This window comes from Periophthalmus magnuspinnatus, chromosome 1 (genome assembly GCF_009829125.3).
Source record: "Periophthalmus magnuspinnatus isolate fPerMag1 chromosome 1, fPerMag1.2.pri, whole genome shotgun sequence".
In the NCBI taxonomy this organism is placed as follows: Eukaryota; Metazoa; Chordata; class Actinopteri; order Gobiiformes; family Gobiidae; genus Periophthalmus; species Periophthalmus magnuspinnatus.
The window spans coordinates 32,532,040-32,557,239 of record NC_047126.1 but is presented as its reverse complement, the minus strand read 5'-3'; the positions used below and the strand labels follow the sequence as shown (position 1 = coordinate 32,557,239).

The following is a 25,200-nucleotide window of genomic DNA, read 5'->3' as shown; positions in this document are numbered from 1 at the left end:
TGTGTTTGATTCTACACCTTTCTACATTTTACACATCCATCTGCACATTTTGAAACAGACGTTGGACGTACACGTCAGCGGAAGTAGCTCTGTACCCGGAAGTGGCTACTGAGCTCTGGGGGAATGAGCCGCTGAAACGGTGCTGCTTTGACAGGTAGGAAACTATTTACTCAATGAACATGACGCTTCTCAACATAAACACATTGAGTTCTCCTTCTGTGCGTATTTCTAACAACATTACTCCCGCCTACATGATATTTGTCTGCAGATCGTGCTTTGTTTAAGGCTTCCTTACCAGGGTGCAGCTTGCACCGCTTCATTCATTGGTCAAAATAGAGTAGTATCAATAGTTCTTTGCAGATTGACACATATTTATATATTATTATTTTGTAGACCCCCCGGAAAAGTATTTTTTTCTCAGTACTTGTTTCTTAGCATCCTGGTGCACATTGCTTTACTGCAGGGGGGTAATCAGGAAACGAATGACGTGATTACTATAGAAGGCCCACATTGTTTTTGTTTCTTGTGTCCACCAGGCTCCTCTACCCTGTCAAGTCCATATTATAGAACCTCTATCATGTGACCTCTTCTATTGCTTAATATTACTGGTCTTATAACAGGTTGCTTTTGGAATATGATGAAAGAACTTTATTGTGCATTCACTTCCCAGTATCAGTTACTTATTAATAATTCATAAACAATGTAAAGGGAGAGTTGTTGAACTTGTCCTTATGTACTTGTTGTTGGCAGCTGTGGCCGGGCAGGATGGGAAGGCAGAGGAAGAGGGTGGTAACAGGTGAAGCACCTCCACCGCCCAGGAAAGATGACAAGCCTTCTGCATTTCATCGCAAGGAGAAGAAAAAGAAAGTTGATATTGGGAAAGTCTTCATCAACATCTCCATTGGCCTTTGCATATTCAGCCTCATCTGGTTTTTCTATGCCTTATACATGCGGTCAAGCCTAGCCAAAAGGGTGGTGACTTTACACCCCGCGGCCCCTGTCCTGGATGCCAATAGCAGCAGTGCCAAGGTTTCACCAGAGCGGTTCTGGGGCTCCTACAGGCCCCAGGTGTACTTCGGAATGAAAACCCGGAGTCCCAGGTCGGTAGTAACTGGTAAGTAAAAGCTATGGTGCTACTTGTGCTCATTACAGTCTTTCATAACCAATTTGAATCAAATCTAGGGATGAGTCAATATGGATTTTTTGAGCCTATACAATAGACGATTTTTGGTCTGCTTGTGTGGCAGATGGCCGATATTTGCCGATGCCGATATTTATCTTTTAAAATCCATCCAAGGCCCATAAATTCATCTTAAGATAAAGTAAAGGTCATAAATTAACTTTTCACTTTTACAATAATAATTACTCATTAGTCTGTTCAAAAAGTCAAATCTAAATCACTGAGGACAGTCTGGGAATGACACATAGGCACACAGAGTCTTGAGCATCACCGAAATAATATCGGTATTGAATATCATAACACTGTGTAGAGATTTTAATTAATCATAAGGGCATACTCCTACTCCTTATTAAATGAAGTTTTGATTGTAGTTTTAAGTATTTTTAATGTTAAATCAAAAATGTATTTTAATTGTGCTTTCTTCAGGCATGATGTGGATGCGACAGTTCACTGACTTTGACATAAACCTGAGGCACACGTGTGAACAGGGAGATCGCTTACAGAGCTATGGCTGGCTGATGCACGATGGGACCAACTTCGGAGTCCAGGAAATCCGAGATAATGATTTTACGCTGACCACAGAGTTTGTCAAGAGGATGGGAGGGGGCCACGGCGGAGACTGGACCTGGAGGATCACAGCCAAACAGCATGTGAGCCCACACTTTGTCACATATTGTACAACGCAAAATACAATTATGAAAAATGTAGTTATCTTGTTGTATTAAATATATCAAAACAAAATACATACATCCTAAAAATGTTTCCTCAGTTCTGTTTTTATAAGCAGTTTCTTTTTTCCATGGCTGACATTACGTTTTGTGCCCGTCAGAGCTCCTCTCCCCACGCCCCCGTCCTCTCTCTGATGTTCTATGCTGCAGCAGACACACAAGGATCCCTGGAAGCTCATGTGGAGGAGAAAACACGCCTGGCGTCGATCACTGGCTCCTCAGAGGAGCTTGGAAACTTCAAGATCACCTTCCGAAAGCCTGTTACTGGGGAACAGTCCAGTGCTAAATATGCCAGGTAAAGGATCATGCTTTGTCAAACAAAACAGTATATGATTGTCCATTACTTAGGATAAACTAAAAACCAGACTAAAAACAAATACAAAAAAAAATAGAATTTTGAAGTTTGAATGAATCATTTTGGGTTTGACTGCTCATCTGTGTGTATACAATGAAAAGTAAAGTAAAGACTTTTCCACAAGATGGCAGCACTGGGTCTACAATTCATCACTTCCCACTCATTAATGTGCAGCTGACCACACATATTTAAAAATAGTTTACCCAAAACTGTTTTTGCCACCAGCTTCAAGCTATTATCCACCCAGTAAGTTAAAAATCACCCTAAGAAAAAGAGAATGGTGACAGTGAAAAAGCAATTAGTCCCAGCACTGTGATGTTTTGATGATGTCCTTTTTTATGTAAAAGCTGGAATACGTAAAGGGACATGTAGTATTATGCTTTTGTGTGGTGTATTTATTATTATTATAAAATATATAGATTATTATTTTACATTTTAATCTAAAAACGGCTCAGTAATGGATGTTCTTTTGACATCCTGTTCAAAACTACATAACTTGAATCTTACATGCATGCTCCTGTTTGAATTTTTTTGGAATAATAAAATACAGAGAAGTGGATATAGAGGGTAGGTGAAAATTTTCTGAGCACTCAAGCCTCGAATGCAGGACAGTACAGGACTACTCAAACATGTGTGAATTAACCCTGGGTAAGACATTGATGAGGGAATGGTATGGGTTTTTTTCCTTTTTTTTTTTTATTTAAATTGTTTTTTTTCTTTAGCGATAATGATGCATTTGTTTTATATGACACTGTTAAATTTCCAACTAAGACTAATGGAATAATGGAATTATAGTGCTATAGCGACATTTTTCCTTATTTTTCAGCTACAACTATCTCAAGACTCTCACCCCAGGTTTGGAGAAATTGACTGACATTGTGAAGCACAGTCTGAATCGCAGGTTTGTCTACAGCCCCTCATCTGGAGAGAAAAGACATTACATCGGTGTTGATGTCTACAGACCCCCACATCACCCCAACCAGCAGAAACCACATGACCCCAGAAAGGAGAGCGATTTTGTGGTTCACCAAGTTACTGTCCAGACACCCTTCCAGGTTGAAGTTTTGTTTGAATCCGGCAGCTTTTCCAACCGCCCTAACCAGCTTGTTGGTCCAATTCTAACACAAGAGTTGGACAGACGAAAGGCAGAGTTTAATGCAAAGTTTGAAAATACTTTTCGGCTTGAAAGCAAAGGGTTTAATCAAGCAAATATTAAATTCGCCCAAGCTGCGCTCAGCAACATGTTAGGTGGAATGGGCTACTTCTACGGGCAGTCAGTGGTGCAATCTGTCTACAATGAGTACCCTCTTCTGTACCCTGAAGGTGCCCTCTACACTGCTGTGCCCTCCCGCTCTTTCTTTCCCCGTGGGTTTCTCTGGGACGAGGGATTCCACCAGCTCCTTCTGAGTAAGTGGGACCCCCAGGTTACACAGGAGGCCATCGCACACTGGATTGACCTTATGAACATTGAAGGATGGATTCCTCGTGAGCAGATTCTGGGAGATGAGGCTCGTAGTAAAGTTCCAGGGGAGTTCATAGTTCAACGCAACGAAAATGCCAATCCCCCAACTTTATTTTTAGCCCTTCAGGGTCTCATTGGGCAGTTATCTGCAAATTCAGATGAGAAAACGTTCACTTTTCTACAACGTCTTTTTCCCAAATTAAAGACTTGGTTTGACTGGTACAATACCACTCAGACAGGCCCCAAACCAAACTCGTATCGTTGGCGAGGGCGCGACAAAGACACAAATTTGTTTCTCAATCCTAAAACTCTCACTTCAGGACTCGACGATTACCCCCGGGCGTCCCACCCCTCCGTAGATGAACGCCACGTGGACTTGCACTGTTGGATGGCCATGTCTTCAGGAATCATGGCCAGTGTAGCTCGCCTTCTGGGTGAGCCTTACGAGGAATATGAACTTACTCACAATATTCTCAGTGATAACAACCTACTGGATGAATTGCATTGGTCAGAACAGTTGAGATCGTACAGTGACTATGGCAACCACACACAGGCAGTTTCACTACAGCAAGAGAAGGTGTATGTGCCTCCGGGACAGCCGCGGCATCAGTTCCCCGTAGCTCGACTTGTGCGTTATGTCCGTAAAGCTCCTAAGCTGCAGTTTGTCAACGCTTTGGGCTACGTCAGCCTGTTCCCCTTTCTACTCCACATCCTCCAGCCCGACTCATCCAAACTGGAGCAGATCTTTCAAGACATGAGGGATCCCAACAAACTCTGGACGCCCTATGGTCTGCGCTCCTTATCCAAATCGGACCCTCTGTACATGATGAGAAATACAGAGCATGACGCCCCCTACTGGAGAGGGGCCATATGGATTAACGTCAACTATTTGGCTGTGCGAGCCCTCCATCATTACAGCACCACAGAGGGGCCGTACCAAGAGAAGGCAGCTGCTCTCTATAAAGAACTCAGGACTAACATTGTTAATAATGTTTTTAAACAGTATGTTGAAACAGGGTATATCTGGGAACAGTACAATGACAGCACTGGCAGAGGGCAAGGAAGCCACCCATTTACCGGCTGGTCAGCACTCACGGTGTTAATAATGGGAGAGCATTACTGACCACGATTTCTCTACTGTGGGACATCAGCATTCATTCATCTACATTTGTTTGTAACAAAAGATTCAAGGTTTAAGAACTGAATATGGTTTTATAAAGGTATAAAAGCACCATGAAAACTATCAACACAGCAGCATATTGACACATAAAAGATACATTTTCACAATTTACAGCGGCTTTTTTTTTCTAAAATAAAAAGATCATTTGTAAAAGAACAGCCTGTGTTAGTACTAAAAGAAAAGCCTGTTAGGACTTGACAGATAAGAGCCTCTGTCTTTTATTGTGCCATGTTTGGAGTATTGCTTTCTTGATCATTTTGTGTTTAATTTAAAACGACCTTTTAGATCATGGTCTTTCAGCTGCTACTGCTCACTGCTACTGAAAACTGCAGTATTTTGTACTTGAGCCTGTGGTCTGCACACAAGAGTGTGGTATTGTTTTGTTAAAAACAATAAATCCTTTAAATTAAATGTTTTTGTTTCTGTTATATGTACATGTGTCTGTGTTGGCAGTGGATCACCTCTAAATGAGAAAAGTCCTCCTTTCACACCGCATCTGGAGCATGTCCATAAGAGAGGGACATTATTGATACTGTAGTAAACACACTTACATTGTATGCACATTACTATTTACACATGTTTAAACAGTCTAGTACACAATGGATCCTTTCACAGCCAGTGAATAGCCTCTTCCTTGTCCAGGCCAGAGACTGAGAGAGTACCTCTGTCATTTCCACAGACAGGAACTTCAAAACACAGTGACCTTAAGTACAGCGGCTCCTCTCTCTTTTGTCCGATGGCACATTTGGAGGACTCAAGCTGACGTCAATCAGTGGCAACATACATGCTTTTTTGCATGGTTTCCATGGCACACAGTGCAGGGCTGGTGCTTAACTATTGAACATCAAAAGATATAAGTACGGATGGTTCCTTTTACTCTCTGACATTCGCTGACATATTCACACAGAACCAGGGGCAGGTTTTCTAAATACTGGGTATACAACATTGCACCTGGCTGTTAGTTTTTCTGTGTCTCTGCTGGGTTCCAACCTGGACTTTTATGAGTCCTTTCAATGGGATAAATGTGCAGTTGTATAGTAGAAAGCTAAGTGCATTGAAAAGGCTAAAAATAGTTGTCGTCAGTTAGCAGAGCTGCAGTGGAGCTGGAAAACACCTTCATATGTCCAGTCCACATCTGATAATGGTGTGTGTCTGTCAAGGCTGCAAGAAATCATCTAAATTAAGTCAAAATAATTAGTTGAATGGTAAAATAATCATAAACATTTTGATAATTGCGACTGGACAAACATAAAAACATAAAAATACATTTTTATTCGTTTATATTCACTAGAAGCCTTCAGTGACATATTTCAAGCTTCATTTAGTTAAAATGTGTTTAAGAATCTCAATGTCTAACAGAAATAATACTTTGACTGTTCAACTAAACTAAAGGCTTAGTTGTCCTATAATGTCTGTTATAGAATCTTTATCTACAAATCAGACAATGATAAGATGTTACTTTACAATTTTTATTAAAGGCCCCATATTATGCTTTTTTCTGATTATTGTTCTAATGTTGTTTCCTCATCACAAACAGACCTGGAGTTGTGTTTTGTTACATTCACACGTGTTTAACACACAAACCCTGCATACTTAATTCTTCTCTCAAACAGAAAACACTCTGTTCCAACTTGTGATGTAATGTGGTAATACAGGAAGTGCTCTACTGTGTTTTTAAACTCCACAAATTCACTAGAATCATTTGGATAATTTCAGTCCTGGCCAAAATGTAAAAGGTAGACAGACTAATAATAGTGTTACTCAAACATGTGCAAGTGAAACAAAACACAATTCCAGGTCTGTTTTTGACATTTTAACAGGGTTTAAAGCTCACAAGCATCAGTTTTGTGTAATATAAGATCTTTAAGTGCAGTCAGTGTTGTGATTGAGAAGGTGTCAGTAAATTGGTAATGAATTAACAACCTATTTTCACCATCTCAACCCTTTGACGTCCTGCATGTACCATATTTTTGACCTGTTAATCCTTATTTCAGTGAAGCGTGCATCCTCTTTTACTTGATCTTTAGACAAATTTCGACATAGATGAGCCACATCCTGTAGAGTTGACAATATGCTCCTCTTGTCCATTTATTCCTTTGAAGAGAGCAGACGTCTCTGACTAAAGCACTCCATCAGCCCCACTCACCCAAGACCCCTTTTCACAGGGAGATGGGATAATAGCCAAACAGCATCAGAGCTAACTAATGTGACTGCATAATAAACATATGAGTCAGGCTTTATTCACTCGCATCCTCCAGAATCACTCAAACCAACTGCATGAACTCTGGAGTTGCTAGATTAAGTCTCCTTCCTTCTTTTTGTCTATTTCTATGAACAAAAACACCTTCATTTACAATAACTGCTTCATACTATGCACTGATTTATCGACTCATTTGCAAGTAGGTGGATTCAATGCTCTTTTACAATGAAAAACATTACGGCCATTTTAGACCAGGTAATTTGAGATTTTTGAGAGTGATATCATTTTGATTTTTGATACAACTGTCTACATCCAAGATCTGGCAATGCTCTGAAACCTTGTGTTGTATAAAAAATTTGGTAGTGTTAATATTGTGACTGCATCGTTCATAATAATGTGTTTTTCCAAGTTTCTTGATTCTGCGATTTCAGCTTCCACACATGAATGCTGTTGTTGTGTCCTTGGGGAAGACACTTAATCTACCTCACCCCCAGTGTCTGCGTACACTGCTGTATGAATGCATGTGTGAATGTGGTGAGTGGTTCTTCGATGTAAAGCTTCTTGAAGTTGGAAAAATGCTATATAAAAATGTGACCATTAACCATTTACTAATATAATTTTGATTTCTGAGGCAAATCTCTCCATCTAGACTAAGGTCAAGCAATGCTCTGGAACTGTTTATTGTTAAAAATAGGGTAGTTTTGGAAAAATAAAATTCAATTAAAGCCGCAAGCGGCATCGAACGGCCCTCGTGGGCCGTGCTTCGCACTCGGCCGACCCGGCACTCCCTGTGGGTGGCGCTAACGCGCCACTTGTCCCTTTTTTATTGCGGCATTGGGCTGCACTTGTCATCAAACAAGTCAAAAAACACAATTGAAGTGCTGATGCACAAAATGCAAAAACATGGGTTTTCCAGGCATCGCCATGGCAACACCGTGCAAAATACAAACTTGGCCCCCCAGACTTTTTTGACGGAGACGACCTGAAGAATCACTGTGCCAAATTTTATGTTCGTCGTTGACGTTAATAGGTCGTTATAAGACTTTGAAATGTAGGAAAATTTGGAAATTTTCCCATTAGGATAACATGGGCGCTTTCGCGCATCACCATGGCAACCCAGTGAAAAATATGACATGGGTCTGATTGACTTTTTTTTATCAGGGTGACATGAAGAGTCATTGTGCCAAATTTCACATTATTCCATGAAACTAATATTTTTCCCATGAATGGGAAAAATTGAGAGGATTTCCATTAGGATAACATTGGCAGTTTGGCGCATCGCCATGGCAACACGGTGCAAAAGACGACATAGGTCTGATTGACTTTATTGATTAGGATGACCCAATGGAATTTTGTGTCAAATTTGGTAACATTTGGGAAAACTAAATTTTCGGCCATCCATACAAATATATTAGATGTTCTGTAGGGGGCGCTGTCGTGCCAAATTTATTTCTTTCACAAACATTAGAATTAGGCTTGAAAGTTTTACAACTGATTCGAATTTGAGCCAAATCGGACTTTGCTTGCGCAAACGGGAGCAAATTTTGAAATTTGAAAATTGCAAAAATTCTGATGGAATTTTGCGGCTTCGCCGCACGGAAACCATAATAGGCATCATCATAAATTGGATAACTTTTGATGCCCCACTTGTCTAGATGATGTACAGTGAATTTCAGCCCTGCAGGTGAAGTGCCTTCAGAGGAGTTGACGAAAATGCGAGGTCAGCGAAAACGCTGACTCGGCATTTTGGAATTTTCAATCCAAGATGGCCGACTTCCGGTGCGTCCGAGGGCGTGGCCATAATAATCTCTTTTTTTTTTTGGCATCACTTGAAGAATGCGTGTACCAAATTTCGTGGCTCTACGGCAAAGTTAACGTCGGGACATCTCCCATTGACGCAATGTATTTTGACTTTTGTAGGGGGCGCTGTCGCGCCATTTTTTTATGCCCAATGATGCACCACATAAAAAAATAAATTTTTCGGCAGACCTGAATTTTGGGCAAAATTTGGTGAGTTTTTGAATATGTTCAGGGGGTCAAATTCCTGCTCAAAGAGCACTCATCGTTGTGGAAGCAATAGGCCCTACGCCCTGTAGGGGCTCGGGCCTAAAAAAAAAAAAAAAAATATTTTTAGCAAAAACAATATATCCGATAACATTAGAATGACATATTATACGTTTTTTGAAAGCTCTCGACTTTCCCCACGTCACCGTGGGGTCAATGGCGAATGACGCCATTCGCCATGGTGTCGGGGTCCGCCATTGACCTCCCATTGACTTCCATTCATTTTAGCAGTAACAAGTATGGCCCATGCCTGCGGCATGGGGGCTTGGATAGGGCTCGATGCCAGGAGTGTGTTTGGGGACATGAGCGCTTCGCAACATTGAGTCAATGGGCAAGAACAAATATGCATGTCCCATGCCTACGGCTTCGCCCATTGACTCGATGTTGACGCTGACATGCTAGCAACAACAAATATGCAAACCCATACCTACGGCATGGGTTGCTAGGACACAGGAGTCTGTGCAAGGTCGCGGTGCTGCCACCGCGAAGACAGTCTGCAACTGTCTTCGCACTCATCGTTGCGGAAGGGGTCCGCCATTCACCTCCCATTGACTTCCATTCATTTTAGCAGTAACAAGTATGGCCCATGCCTGCGGCATGGGGGCTTGGATAGGGCTCGATGTCAGGAGTGTGTTTGGGGACATGAGCGCTTCGCGCTGCGTCGCCCATTGACTCAATGTTGACGCTGGCATGCTAGCAAGAACAAATATGCATGTCCCATGCCTACGGCATGGGTTGCTAGGACACAGGAGTCTGTGCAAGGTGCGGTGCTGCCCATGCACTCATAGTTGCGGAAGCAATAGGCCCTACGCCCTGTAGGGGCTCGGGCCTAATTATATAATTCGATCATCACCAAAAAAAAAAGGTCACACACTCTAATATTTGGTTGTTCCGCCTTTAGCTTTGATTACGTCACACATTCACTGTGACATTGTTTTGATTCCACTTCTGCAATGTCACAAGATTTATCCCAACATCCCAAAGATTCTCAATGGGGTTAAGATCTGGACTCTGTGGTGGTGGATATCTCATGCCCCTGAACCACTCTTTCACAATTTGAGCCCGATGAATCCTGGCATTGTCATCTTGGAATATGCCCGTGTCATCAGGGGGGAAAAAATCCATTGATGGAATAACCTGGTCATTCAGTATATTCAGGTGTCAGCTGACCTCATTCTTTGAGCACATACTGTTGCTGAACCTAGACCTGACCAACTGCAGCAACCCCAACCTATTTGTTTAGTTAAATCCAGGTGGTGACTTTTTTTTTTGGTCAGGCAGTGTAGGCCTAGAGTACAGCCCTGTTGGAGAGAATGTGGAGATGTACGAGTTAAACACTCACATATTTTTTAGTTATGCCCAAAAATTGTATTGTTTTGCGAGTCTGTCCACTTAGTGATAATGAAGGTACTGTATGCTGTCTTCAGAACCTTTAGTTTAGTTCTGTACCTAGGGAAACATCTCTGCTATAATGCTTAAGAAGGATACCTACTTGTTGAAGATGCTATTACCAGCCTACAATAAGACATTTACAAAAATTGGTGTATGTAAGGAATGGATACAACTTGCGAACAATATCTTTGAAATGGAAATGATGACACACAGATTGAGGACTCAGTAGGAACAATGTCACATTGTGTCTACATCATTCATAATAATGTGTTTTCCCAAGATTCTCAAGACTTAATTGTTTTTGAAGACTAAAGGTCTAGACACATTTAGGTAATGCATTTGATTATATAGGTTTGAATCAATTGATTATTAATACTGGGTCCACAGAATCTCACACTTGATTGGTCTAAGAGTTGTGTTGAGTGAAGTTACTCCTGCATGTTTGAGTACTCCTGCCTTGTCCTGCTTTTGAGACTTGCTGCTCAGCCAGTAGAGTGTCCACTGATGCGAAGGTTCGAATCCCACTCTTGACATAAACATCATTGTTGAGCATTATCCATTGACCCACAGGTTGGGGTCAATGGATCATAATACTGCAATACCAGCTCTCACAGATGAATACTGTCCTTGGGCAAGACACTTAATCCACCTCACTCCCATGTCTGTGTACACTGCTGTATGAATGTGTGTGAATGGGTGAGTGGTACTTTGAAACTGAAAAAGCAATATATAAATTTGTGACCATTGTTTACCACAAAATGTCCATGAGCTCTTACCCCCTATTCTCAACACTGCTCTCTACTTAATTGCCTATTTAAAAAAACAAAACAAAAAAAACCACACTTTTTGTTTGCTCATTATTGTGGTTTACAATGAACGAACATAAAATAATGATCTAAATATGTGAGTCTGCTATGCCTACCTATCAATGCCATCAATCCGCTCCCTTACTCACATATGAAACTTGCAGAGAAAGAGTGAATATGCTTAAAATGCCCTATTATAATACCAAATTATTGCAGGATTTAGTATAATTGTGCAGATCTAATCACAGAGCAATTGGAAACTTGGAAATGCCCTCTTATTCCACTGTTGTACTGAATGTAATTACTGAGACTTTGTGCTAGAGGGAGCTAATTATTCAGGCGTTTATGAGTGGTAAGAGGCCTTTTAAATACACTTTGGCTGTCATTTTACGTACAGTGGAGAGCTATCTAATTAAAACAGTCAGGGGCTTAATTGTGCTAATGCCTCAATATGATTTTATGATAGCATCGAATCATAAGTTCATCATTTTAGATCATTTGTGTTGTGGTCAAGTCCGTAACGCAAATGTTCATTCGGTACGTGACGTCTATTATTATTATTATTATTATTATTATTATTATTATTATTATTATTATTATTATTATTATTATTATTATATTACGTTTCTTTCTTTCTTTTTTTTTTCTTTTTCTTTTTTTTGCAGATTTCAATCACTCAATCTCCATGGAAACCAGCAGGTCAGAGGTCACGCGGAGAGGCGACGCTGCGCACGTTCCAAGTTTAAAAAACAAACAAAAAAACACCGAAATGTGGAACCCTCCCTGTATATCTCTATGGAGACGTACAGGTGGCGGTTCCCCTCACAGAAAAGTTTCATACCGGCACATTTAACCGCGCAGCAGGGCTGTGTTTTGCACTGTAGCCCTGGTTTGTGCTCCACATCAGCAGGAGCAGCACTGCGAGCGGGGCTATGTATGTTATGTAAGTGCCACTATAAATAGGCTCACCCGGGATCTTTTGTCTTTACCTGATTCACTCTAAGCTCAACAGTTTTTATTTCTGGAGAGAGCCACGGTAAAGCTAGAGCAATGTTAGCGCCCGGGCCGTTTCCATAGTTACTTTTGTTAGCCGCGAGCTCTTAACATTCTTCGTGTGTTTCCCGTCACGTGCCTGCCGTTATGCACGGTTGTTTCTGTGTGTTTTTGCAACGCCACATAACGAATGCACGCGCGCGGACATGAAAACAGCGCTTTGTAATCATTCAAACTCTTGTCATTCAGGGCACTGTTAAAAGAGATTGAGCAGTAAATAGAAGCGTGTGTGTGGGTGCATATGAGTCACTAGGGGAGAATATGTAGACCTATTAACTTCTGCTGGTCAAAAGTACACACGATTAGCGCGCTCTTGTGATCAAATATTTTAGCTGAGTGCTTGTTGATGAGATAATGACATTGTATAGTAGCTTTGAAAGACCTTTCGTATCATAAGTAAACTGCTGTGTCGAAAAATATTGGGATAACTTCACTTATTAATTTATATGCACTGCAAGGCCAAAAAAAAAAGTCACCACCAAAAAAAAAGTTCACACATTGTGACAAGTGACATTGTTTCGATTTCTCTTCTGCAGTGTCACAAGATTTATTTCCATCCAGTGTCATTTTTCACCAAGATGTTGCATTGATGATGGTAGAGTCTGACCTCTGCACAAAGCCTTCTCCAGCACATCCCAAAGATTCTCAATGGGTTAAGGTCTGGACTCTGTGGTGGACAATCCATGTGTGAAAATGATGTCTCATGCTCCTGAACCACTCTTTCACAATTTGAGCCCAGTGAATCCTGGCATCCTTGGAATATGCCCGTGCCATCAGGGAAGAAAAAATCCATTGATGGAATAACCTGGTCATTCAGTATATTCAGGTGTCAGCTGAACACATTCTTTGAGCACAGACTGTTACTGAACTGAGACCTGACCAACTGGAGGAGGAGAGGACCTATTTGCTTAGTGTATATATGATTATAGGTCAGAACAAGTGGGTCACAGGCAGGTTCAACAGGTCAGGTAACCTTACTGACACACGGACAAATAAAACTCCTGTGATGGCCTAATGACAAGACATGCACACACTTCACAGCAAGAGGGTCCCTGGTTTGATAAATGTGCTACGCAGGGCCTTTATGTGTCATGTTATTGATTGTGTTTAAATGTCTGCACTGCATCCAGAGCCCTGAGGTCAGCTGACCAACTCCTGCTGCTGTGCCCAAAGCCAGGCTCAAGACCAGAGGTGACAGAGCCTTTTCTGTGGCAGCGCTAAGACTATAGAACAGCGCCCTCTGCCTGTCAGATCATCTCAGTCTTTAATGCAGTTTAAGGCTAGACTGAAAACACACCTCTTCTCCCTGGAATTCAATACTAGTCAGACAGTATATGTGTTTTCTGTTAATGTTTACGTGAAGCACTTTGGACAGCTGAAGTTGCATTTAAATGTGCTGCATAAATAAAAGTGAATTGAATTGAAGTTGGCATGTTCTCTCCATGTCTGGTGGGTTTTCTCTGAGTGCTCTTGTTTCTTCCATCGACCTAAAAGCATGCAGGGTAGGTTATGTTCCAGTGAGCACAACAAAGCAAACCTTAACTTAAAATGAAATGATAAAAAACACAGTAAACTACAGCCTGATGAGCTACGATTTTTGCAGAAAAGCTTCCAGAGCAATTTCCCCATTGAATTCACAAATACAAATCGTGCATAATTTAACCCACCTTTAACTGGCACCTATCCAACCAGTCATGTAACCCTTAACTCAAAACGGAGGAATTTACATGCATGTTTTTGATCATTTTTCTGTTTTTCATTTTGTTCTGGTGCATACTTAAGTGTGCAGCCAGGAATTCCAAACTGGATACTGAAGTTAATAAAGTTTAAGGTGGCAGGACATGGCATGTTTATATTTTGCTTCAGAAAAAAAAAATCCTTCTGCATTTGAACCAATTTTCAAATAGTGCAGTTACGCAGCCTCTCATGAGCGTTGGATGAACAGAAGCTGGAAGATAACTGCATAACTGTTTTTTTTTTGTTTGTTTTTTTTAGGCTCATGCATGGAGGGAATGAAGTAACTTATCTTGAGGAAATCCTCTTAGGACACCAAGAAGCTGTCATTGGGATAAGGTTCTATTTTACCAACAATTATCGAAGTAAATACACTGCCTGGCCAAAAAATAAAAGTCACCACCTGGATTTAACTTAGCAAACAGGTTGGGGTTGCTGCAGTTGGTCAGGTCTAGGTTCAGCAACAGTCTGTGCTCAAAGAATGAGATCAGCTGACACCTGAATATACTGAATGACCAGGTTATTCTATCAATGATTTTTTTTTTTCCCTGATGACACGGGCATATTCCAAGATGACAATGCCAGGATTCACCGGGCTCAAATTGTGAAAGAGTGGTTCAGGAGCATTAGACATAATTTTCACACATGGATTGTCCACCACAGAGTGCAGATCTTAACTCCATTGAGAATCTTTGGGATGTGCTGGAGAAGGCTTTGTGCAGAGGTCAGACTCTACCATCATCAATGCAACATCTTGGGGAAAAATTAATGCAACACTGGATGGAAATAAATCTTGTGACATTGCAGAAGCGAAATCGAAACAATGCCACAGAGAATGTGCGCCGTAATCAAAGCTAAACAACCAAATATTAGAATGTGTGACCTTTTTTTTTGGTGGCGACTTTTTTTTTTTTTTTTTTTGGCCTTGCAGTGTAGTAATGCTGCATATAGGCTCTAGTGCAAAGAGTTTGGTAACCGCAGATCCAGAAGTTGTATCGCTCCCAATGTTTTCTGAACTGCTGTAAGCATGGATCCGGCAGAGAAGAGGACAAGGAGGGAGCCATGCCTTGTGTGCGTGTGTGCGTTTGTGTGTATGTGTGTGTGGAGGAGTCTGGGGCCATTCTGCCATCATGAAAAGGTAGTTTTCCCCCCCCCCTTTTTTTCTCCAACCCATCTCCTCCCTCCCTGTTGTACAAGTGAAAAGTCGGCTGGGGACCGAAGTGGGCGAGTGCGAAAGTATATTTTTGGATCACACGGGAAACCTTGCTCCGCACCACCACCACCACCAGCACAATAACAGCCGCTGCAGCCATATACAGCGAGCGGGCCTAGTACCGGGCTTCCCTAACCCACTCCCACTCACAGAGGAAGAGCAACAGTGATGCTTCTCTTTGCTTCAAAAGACCCAACCACGCATCCGCCGATTTTCACTTTTCTTAGTTTACTGTCAATTGCTCGGCCGCTGAATGATGACTCTAACTATGCAAGCTCTCCGGCATGACAGAAAGGAGAGAGAGGTAGAAAAAAATCGCGAGAAAAAAAATTGGCAGGCGAAGCGAGTATCTTGTATTTATAGAAAGTCGTGTTTCCGGCAGAGGTTTTCTGTGCCGCTATAGCTCACCCAATCCGTTTTTTTGCGGTGTCTTACAGGCCCCATTGTATGCTGGTTTGAGACTGAAGATGTTCCCTCTTCCGAACGCCTTGGGGGAAGATTTGGATGTCAGGACCAGATTTGGGGGAGGCAGATGGATCCCTCTCCTATGTCTTGGCTTTCGTGGGATTGCTGTAGAAGAAGAAAAAAATCTGTTTTGCATCGAAAATTGAAAGTCCATAAGAACACTGGAGGCAGAATGTAAATTTGTTTAACGAAAGGTTTATATGCACTTAATTAAATCAGGAGTGCAACCTAGCTTTTCGTCATATTTCGTGTTTCGTACCTCATTGGAGTGTAGATTGGGTTTAAATGTGTAACAACATCTACATCTCAGTTCTTGGTATGGTTCAGTCTTCTCTGTTATTTACTCTTAGTGTGTGGGCAGTAAAGTTGGTTGACAGGTTGCCAAGGCATTGAGGCATTTTTTAGATCTGTTGTACATGAAATAGTATTGAATCATAAAGAGTTGTGCTTAAAACCTCATTCATCGTTATGGTTTATTTGTTTATTATTTCGAATTCGTGCAAAAATACATGCGGTTATTTATGTGCAGCTTACGATTTACAATATTAACATTGCATTTGCTGTAACTGTATGTGTCATAAATGCAAGATCAGCCCTTAGAACACCAGTGAATATGTGAATGAACACAAAACATACTGATCACTAATTGTCAACGTTGTTAACGGGGGTTAAACTCCTCTAGTGTACTCACAATGGTGGAAGAAGTACTCAGTTTTGTTGAGAAAACAGCAAGGAAATACTCAACCAAAAGTAAAAGTATGACATGAAACGATTTTGCTCAGATTTTGAGGTCTTATACGGCTTCAAATGTAATGATTTTGATAAACATTTGTGCTGAATTTTGATCAACAGAAACAGTGTAACTGATTTTTTTCTTTTCTTTTTTTTTTGTGTGTATATTTTGTATATATATTTGTATATTTTTGTTTTGCTCAAATTATGAACGTGTTAAAATAAGCCCTCAGCCTTTCAGCAGATCTCAGACAATAATAAAAAATACTTTTACTTTCCAGTCCTGTTCAGAAATGTAGTGGAGTACAGATACTGCTCTTGAATGTAGTGAAGTAAAATTACAATGTATCCGCTGTATCCGTATTACTTGCACTTCATTATGTTCCAACACTGTGTACTGATTCTGTATTTGCACATTATTTTGACATTTTGAGTGAATAAAATACTTTCCAAATGCTACATTTCTGTGTTATTTTAAATCAGTTTAATTTCTGATGTTGGGAGGTGAATAAAAATCCACCAGCTAATGTGCACAGGCCTAATTAGGTGTAATACTGTGCATTGGAGGGCCAATAGGTTCGTCAATAGGTTAGGTCTCTAGTCTGGTCTCTAGGGATAATTTAACAAGCCTTATAGACAGCGGACAACACTCCGTAAAAATCTATGCTCATAATTATAGCCCTGTTTTTGTTTTATAATGTGACTCTAATTAAAACACATGGCTGTCTTTTTAACCCTGTTTGGATCAGTTTTTAGCACTAGTTGTTTCTGATGTAATATCACTATACACAAATCAAATGAAACGAAGAATATGTAGATTTGTCCTGCCTGCCTCCTCAAATGTTTTGGCTCCCAGCTGCAAACAGAACTCCCACAGCCAGTCCAGGACACAGCAACACTGCTCCACATGCACAGGCTTCTGCAGGGCCAAACACAACACTCAGCAAACTCAAGTATACTGCTACGACTCAGTGTACATTTTATATCAGTGTTGCCTTCTGAAACAGTGTCCGGCACATAAGGAACTGTATCTTTGTGGCTCGAGTCTTTATTTTGATTATTAGATCCTTTTGTTCCTTATTGAGCAAAATATACTTACGCTAACACTTTATTTTAGGGTACAGTGGCTCAGTTGGTAGAGTGTTTTTTCATTGAGTGTTTACATCCACTGACCCACAGGTTGGCGGTGCAATTCCAGCTCCCACAAATATATGTTGTTATTGTGTCCTTGGGCAAGACACGTAACCCATCTTAACCTCAATATCTGCATGCACTGCTGTATGAATGAATGTGTGAGTGATTCCTTGATGTAAAATGCTTTGAGAGCCTTGGTGGGAAAACGCTATGTAAATATGACTTCACCTTACACTTTCAAACATCTACCAAGCTGAAAAAAGATTAATTCTGTGTCTGTTTGTATTTGTATTTGGGTCTTATTCCTGTTTTATAACAGACATCTTATTCTCACTTTAATAATTCAACTCATAACTCATGATTTCTGCTTATTAGTGCGATGACATTTTTGTACATGGAATTTAATCCCAATAGGCTCTAAGCAATCTCCATTTCAATACTAAAGAATGGACTCCATACTCTGTGCCGATTATGATTCCCAAATGATCATTTTAAAAGGTCTTTTTTAGACAATACCATTTTTCAACACTAAATAATAATGGGGCGCAGTAGCTCTGTTGGTAGAGGGTGCGTCCACTGATTCAAATCCAGCTCCCACAGATTAATGTAGTCATTGTGTCCTTGGGAAAGACACTTAACCCGCCTCACCCCCAGTGTTTGTGTACGCTGGTGTATGAATGTGTGTGTGAAAGGGTCAGTGCTTCCTTGATGTAAAGTGTTTGAGTGTCTTGAAGGTGAAAATACACTATATAAAAACATGACGATTTACTGTTTGTTGCCATGCCATGAGGTCTTACACTCGTTCTGAGAAAACTCAAGATGAAACTGTTCCTGGAAAGTACCATAAGGAGCCTCCAGTTGGTCCAAAATGCAGCGGCCAGAGTCCTAACAGGAACTAAAAGAAGAGACCACATCAGTCCTGTACTAAAATATCTGCACTGGCTTCCTGTCGAGCTTAGAATCAAATTCAAAGTCCTCCTCCTGACATACAAAGCCCTAAATGGTATGGCCCCATCCTATCTGCAAGATGCTATTGTCCCGTACCAGCCAAACAGAGCACTCCGCTCTCAGAATGCAGGACTATTAGTGGTTCCTAGAGTGTCCAAAAGTACAGTGGGAGGGAGAGCATTCAGTTACCAAGCTCCTGTGCTATGGAATCAACTCCCTGCTGATGTTAAACAGGCCCCCACAGTCTCTGTATTTAAGACCAGGCTTGAAACCTTCCTCTTCGGTATAGCTTATGACCAGGTTACATAGTGAGGGAGTTAGGGACATTAAAACTTGGGATAAGACAGGCTGCAGTAGGAGATAACTAGCTGGGGGAAGTATGGCAACCTGAGCACTATCCTCTGCTTTGTCCTATTTTCTCATCAGCAATGCTATTCACATGTTGTCCCCTGTCCCACTCCCCCTGTGGAGTGTATCTCTTTCAGATGCCCCGATGACAGCTGGACCCTCTCCTCCTCCCCGCCTGGCTCTCCTCCTTGCCTGGCTCTCCTCCTCCTCGCCTGGCTCTCCTCCTCCTCGCCGGGCTCTCCTCGTCCTCGTCTGGTCTTCTTCCCCCTCGCCTGGCCGATTTTTCCTGTTGTGTCTGATTTTTCCTGTTGTGTCTGATTTTTCCTGTTGCGTCTGATTTTCCTGTTGTGTCTGATTTTTCCTGTTGTTTTGTTTTTTTTGTGTTGGTGGCTGAGTGGCAACACTCATGTCTCACAGCAAGAAGGTTGGTTCGATCTCCGGGTCACCAGGCCTTTCTGTGTGGAGTTTTTCATGTTTCTCCCCGTGTCTGGATGGGTTTCCTCCGGGTACTCCGGTTTCCCCCATCAATCAAAACATGAACGCCCTTCGAGACAACTGTTGTTGTGATTTTGGGCGTTACAAAAATAAATGAATTGAATTGAATTAATTTTATCCAGTTGTGTGCTTTTTTCAGTATAGATACTTGGTTGAGTTCCTAGTTTCGATGCTGGTCTTAGTTGGCGTACCGATTAATACTTTTCACAAAAGTAAGTGTTAGTACATGTCTAAGTAACAGCAAACAGGTTATGAGAACAGAATAAGACATTAATTAATAGTTTAGCCATCTCTATCTGTCAGAACAACACTGTATAAACGTATTTATAACACACTACTCGATAGATTGTCTGGATATCTCACTTACTTGTTGAACTTTGATTCGGGAACTTTTAATCCGAGTTGTCATGAATGTCTAAAAACTGACCGCACTCGAACTGAAATGCGGGAAAAAGTCTCAGCTATTTTGTCTTTTTTTCTTGCCTTTATCATTCACTTTATGAGATGCCAATTGCTTTTGACCTTCATACTAACACATCCGTTCATTAAATCAGTTCTTTTTCATTTTTCTTCGTATCAAGTCTGTATTCTTGCCGGAGTCCCTTCTATAATGCTCAATATCGTTCCCACAATAAGAGGAAAACTTAAATCCTCCCATCTTCCATCATGTATACAGTCCACTCTGTGCTATAAAGCTGCTAAGTGCTAATATTACATAAACCCATTACCTGCGCTTTGGCATTTGCTGGAGGAGAGGTTAGCCACGCCGCACTTGTCATTACAGCATCCCGTGATCTGAACTCTTGTGTGATCAGATTGGTTTTAATAGACTCTGGATTTACTTGAAGGCAGCTCCTCAACGCCAAACATGTGCGAGGCCTGGAATTACAGAGCACATCTGAGGTGAAAACGATTTGTTCCGGAGAATGTCACCGCGATGTTGAAAGAGCTTATAGACTATTATCGCCACGGCTTTAAAAAGATGACAGGGCAGCCATCACGCAACATCCTTTTGACACGTGTCTTCAGGAGCGCGCACAATAGAGACAACATCAGCCTGGAGTAGTTTCCAGAGAAAGGAGAGTGTTGAATATGGCCAATAATCATAGGGCTTCTTGTTCGGCTGTCTGTAACATATCACACTGAAATGTTATATAGTTAGAGCCGCGCAATGGGGTTTCAGTAGAAGGTAATTGAGGTAAAAAGAAAAGAAAAAAAACTCCTACATTCACACAAAGTCACAGTCTATATCAAATGTTTCTGTCACCCTGCTGTATTTAAGTTAAGATAGAACTGCGGCTCGTGCGTGAAGGGGGCTTTTAATACGCTATTTAAAGAAGGCATATTGTGCTTTTTCTTGTATTCTGTATTACACTTTTACATATGCAGACCATGGTTTTATTGTAAACTGCTCTAAAGCTGTGGAAACAGGTCACGTCCTGTTCAAAACTGCAGGATCATTTCACTGTAACAAGCAGCGGGATTTCAGAAAATGGCTATGTGATATTTGGTAAATGGTCACATTTTTATGTAACGCTTTCCACCTTCAAGGTGCTTTACATCACTCACTCATTCACACACCAGTGTACGCAGAGAGTCAAGAGCAGGTCTCGAACCGCCAACCTTCAGATCAGTGAATACACACCTGGCTACCTGAGCTACAGAGCCCATTTGAATGTTAATTTCACCATAACAAGGACCGGGATAGAATTAATATGTATGTGGCATTTATGAATGTATGACCTGGAGTCTGAATTAAGTGGGTGGAGATAGGGGGTGGGTGAAAACAGACATTTTCTGAGCACTCAAACCTTGAATGCAGGACAATGCAGGATTATTCAAACAAGCATGAATCAATCAAAATGAAAGGGAACTCTGAGTATAAATAAAGGATGAGGGAGCTCTTGAAAGTCGTCCCTTATGCCCTGTCGCACATCAGAAAAGACACTGTATATGTCCAAGTTTAACCAATTTTCTAATTTGAAGTTCAGTACTCTCTATTTTTATAGTACAGCGTAAATATGGAAGATGTCTGTTGAGAGATATTTGGCAAATTGTCAAAGGAAACAACAAAAATGGAATATTTCATATGTGCAGTAGCTCAATTGGCTCATCTGAAGGTCAGTGGTTTGAGTCCTGCTGTCAACATTAAAACATTAAGACATAATCCACTGACTCAGAGTTTGGCGGTGCGATTTCAGCTCCTACAAATGAATACTATCGTTGTGTTCTTGGGCAAGACACTTAACCCACCTCACCCCCAGTGTCTGTGTACACTGGTGTATGAATGTGTGTGTGAATGGATGAGTGGGTGAGTGTAAAGTGCTTTGAGTGTGTTTGTTCAACCTGAAGCCCTCACCATCTACAGAGAAAGGAAGGTCCGGAATCGGTGGAGACAGAGCCCCCATCCCCGTCTCTACCCATCCTCCTCCTCCACATCTATTCATGTCATCGATAACTATCTTGATCGTATTTTTGTGGCGTGGGCCTTGCTAGTGAACTACTGTTGTGATTTTACAATGATATGAGAGTGCTGCTTTCAAAATCCTTTGTCCATTACAGACCTTCACAAATAATAAATACTACTCTATTTACAGCCTTAAGAAAGAATGGAGACGGACTCATAATGTACAAATAGTTTATTAAGAACGTTAATCAGACTTAGTTACTAATTAATTAAAGGGTAGGGTTGGGTATTAATCAAAAAGCCTGAGTCAGTATTGATAAACTTAAAATGAAGGGTAACAAAGGTGTAGTTATTATATAGTGTTACCAATTTCTCTTGCAAACCAATGCACAAAAGATGATCTTTCACTGGAAGATACAGAAACACTGTAAACACAGAATCAATACACATACATGTGGTTTGTATATAACAAGAGAGTCAAGTATATACAGAGATATGTGGGAAAACAAGGAATGTAAATGGTATAAATCTTGACAAAGTCTTGTAAATACATAGATTAGCTCAACAGATACAGATACAGGTCAGCACATGCATTATGTTTATGGGTGCACTTTAAGGCAATATGGTTTTCATCCTCTAACCTGTTTTATTGCTGTGCCAGGGGCTTTTTAAAAACATCATTCTGATTATATTTTCAGCGTGTTTGCAAATGAATAACGCAAACCTAGCTTAAGTGGAGAGGGAAACGCAACACAACTGATTGCAATCCTGAAAGATGACGGTGCTGCTAACTACTGCTTCCAGTCTTGGGTGTGATAGAATTGATTTCAAGAAAAAAATAAAAACATGTACAAACAGAAGGCATTCATTAAAAAAAAAAAAAAAAAAAAAAAAAAGATGAAAGAAAGAAAGAAAAAACTGCCGTGGCTGGGTCCATGTGTGATTATACTGTGAATGCAGCCAGGGAGCTATCCGTGGTCCTGAACCTCCAGCCGAGTGCCAGAGGTCTGCGTCAGTGTGCTGCCTTCCTTATGAAAGAGTATCGACTTTTTGTAATAGGAAGCGTGACCATAGAGTTCACCCGGCAACAGATCGGCCTGAACCAAGAAGAAGAAAAAAAAAAGCTTTAGGGGTTGAAATGTCATGTGAACAGTTGGGTTCAACCAGTGAACACCTCAGGGGTGATATCGACTCCCTTCAATGCTTTTAAAGGCCAAGGGTTGGTTCAGACGGGGCGCGCTGCAGTTATTCTCCCCACCGGTGCAGAGCGGACACAGAAGAGGTGGCGGATTTGTAAGAGAAAAAAGTGAATCAAATCGGACCAAGGAAAGGTGTTGAGAGTGACTCTGAAAACGCAGAGCCAGACACAGGCCTAATAGAGACAGGAGACAAGTTATTAGCTGCACTGCTACATGTCAGACTCTACATTTTTCAGTTCACTCAATCAGTCCATGTCAATAAATAAATTGTATACCAGAAGTTTAAAAGACAAGTAGAACAAATCTATTCCAGACAGTTTAAAGGTAAGGGCAGTTCCACTACATATTTGCGAGCAAGAAAAGACTCAACTATTTGGCAAAATATTGGATTCAACCAGGTTCACAGTGGTTGATTTTATTTTGAAAAGATCTCCTGTAGTATAGGTTTTTGGCTTGAAATACATTTATATCCCTATAAAATAAAATTTCAGTTGATTGGGTCTGTTGCCCTCAGCTGTGGGGAATGGAACAAGCTAAAATGGCTAACTGTGATAGTGGCTCAGTGTTAAAGACCACGTTCTGTGTTTGCCCTTTGGCAGGACACTTCACTCATCTATCCACGTGTGGTATGTGAGTGATTGGTGGTGATTGGACAGGCCAAAGGGCTGGTTGACAGCCTTGCTTCCTTCATCTGTTCCAGGGCAGTTGTGGCTGCAGAAGTAGCTTACCACCATCAAATGTGGAGTGAATACATAATGAATACAGGGAAGTGCTCTGACAAGCTTTGACAAGTCTGTAAAGTGCATTACAAGTTCAATACATTATATTCTCATTCACTGATATGGGCATTTTATTAATTGCCATATCTTAGCAACATGAAGACAAGAGCTGACACTGCCGAAGCAAGGCAGGAGGAAGTCTTGGTCTGCAGTGTTGAAACACTTTCAGCTGTTTACGGAAAGCAATGGATTATTCAAACATAATGATTTTGAAGAGCTCCTTTATAACTAACCTGGTTCACACCAGATTCATATGTGTAGCACTCTGAACTGAGTTGAGCATTTAGTTGTTTGTGAGCTCACAAATATCGAGAGAATCCATCTGGCTGAGCGAGGTTTCTTCATAACATGGGCAGAAGTGTATTAAGCAGCATGTGATGGCTTTGAGTAAACTCCATGTTTCCTTTAGCAGTGCTTGGACACACAGGCCAGACACATGGAACCTTATGAACTGCTCAACAGTTTGACTGAAGTAAAAACTTGACTTGAGAACTTTTACAAGAAACCTTTCATTCTCATATGCATTTCTTACATTACCTGGAGAATATTTGAAGCGTCCTTGATTTAAACTCTGATGGCTGTCATCTCAACAAAAGACAGACACTTAGGCTTTTAAATGTGTCCCGCTTGTCTGGAGTTCTACTGCGCGCCATGCGCCGCCATTAGCCTGTGTACCCATCTGCATTAGCATTTCCTTAATGAAAAAGAGCCTGTGTGTACTGTGCAGTTCTCCTGTGTGGTGCGAGACAGTGTCACAACACTCTCACTTTGACAGGAGTTAATGCATTTTTACCACACAATCAAATGTATTACTAAGAATTGCTATTATAAAATGTAAATCACTATATACACAAAATACTGACAGCACCACCCAAACTCCAGAGTCAGTGTTCTTCAAACACTTCCCAGATAAAACAACTTTAAAGACAAAATCAATTTTCGAGACAAAATCATGTCCACAGTAATTCAACAATAATACAAATCTTGAATAGAAGTGCAGATTTACTCAACCCTAGAGTGTGTTGTGTGTATAGTGAGTGTGCTGGTATGTTACATTTGCTTTTGTGTGATTGTTGCTGTCCTGTAGTGTGTTGTGTGTGTCCTGGAGTGTGTTGTGTGTATTGTGAGTGTGCTGGTGTGTTACATGTGCTTTTGTGTGATTGTTGCTGTCCTGTAGTGTGTTGTGTTTATATAGTGAGTGTGCTGGTGTGTTATATTTTTATTTTGTGTGATTGTGTGTGTCCTGTAGACCGTCTCACATAAACCTCCTCAGTCCAGTGGCTTAAAGATCGACGCCTCCTCTGGTCTAGACTCAAAACGACCCAA

At 41.0% G+C, this 25,200-nt stretch overlaps 1 protein-coding gene across 1 annotated transcript; it reads left to right on the top strand.

Annotated features, from left to right (window-relative positions):
- The first annotated feature begins 72 nt into the window (after positions 1–72).
- mogs (mannosyl-oligosaccharide glucosidase) lies at positions 73–5,316 on the top strand. The gene is made up of 5 exons (XM_033991642.2): positions 73–154; positions 751–1,114; positions 1,607–1,830; positions 2,010–2,203; positions 3,090–5,316. Exons 2-5 carry the CDS (start codon positions 766–768, stop codon positions 4,846–4,848), a joined length of 2,526 nt encoding a protein of 841 aa, XP_033847533.1. The 5' UTR covers positions 73–154; positions 751–765; the 3' UTR covers positions 4,849–5,316.
- The last annotated feature ends 19,884 nt before the right edge of the window (positions 5,317–25,200 follow it).

Coding starts and splice junctions, on each gene's coding strand:
- mogs (XM_033991642.2), top strand. CDS start 766: ATGGGAAGGCAGAGGAAGAGGGTGGTAACAGGTGAAGCACCTCCACCG. Junction 1,115..1,606: donor TCCCAGGTCGGTAGTAACTG/GTAAGTAAAAGC, acceptor TGCTTTCTTCAG/GCATGATGTGGATGCGACAG. Junction 1,831..2,009: donor GGATCACAGCCAAACAGCAT/GTGAGCCCACAC, acceptor TGTGCCCGTCAG/AGCTCCTCTCCCCACGCCCC.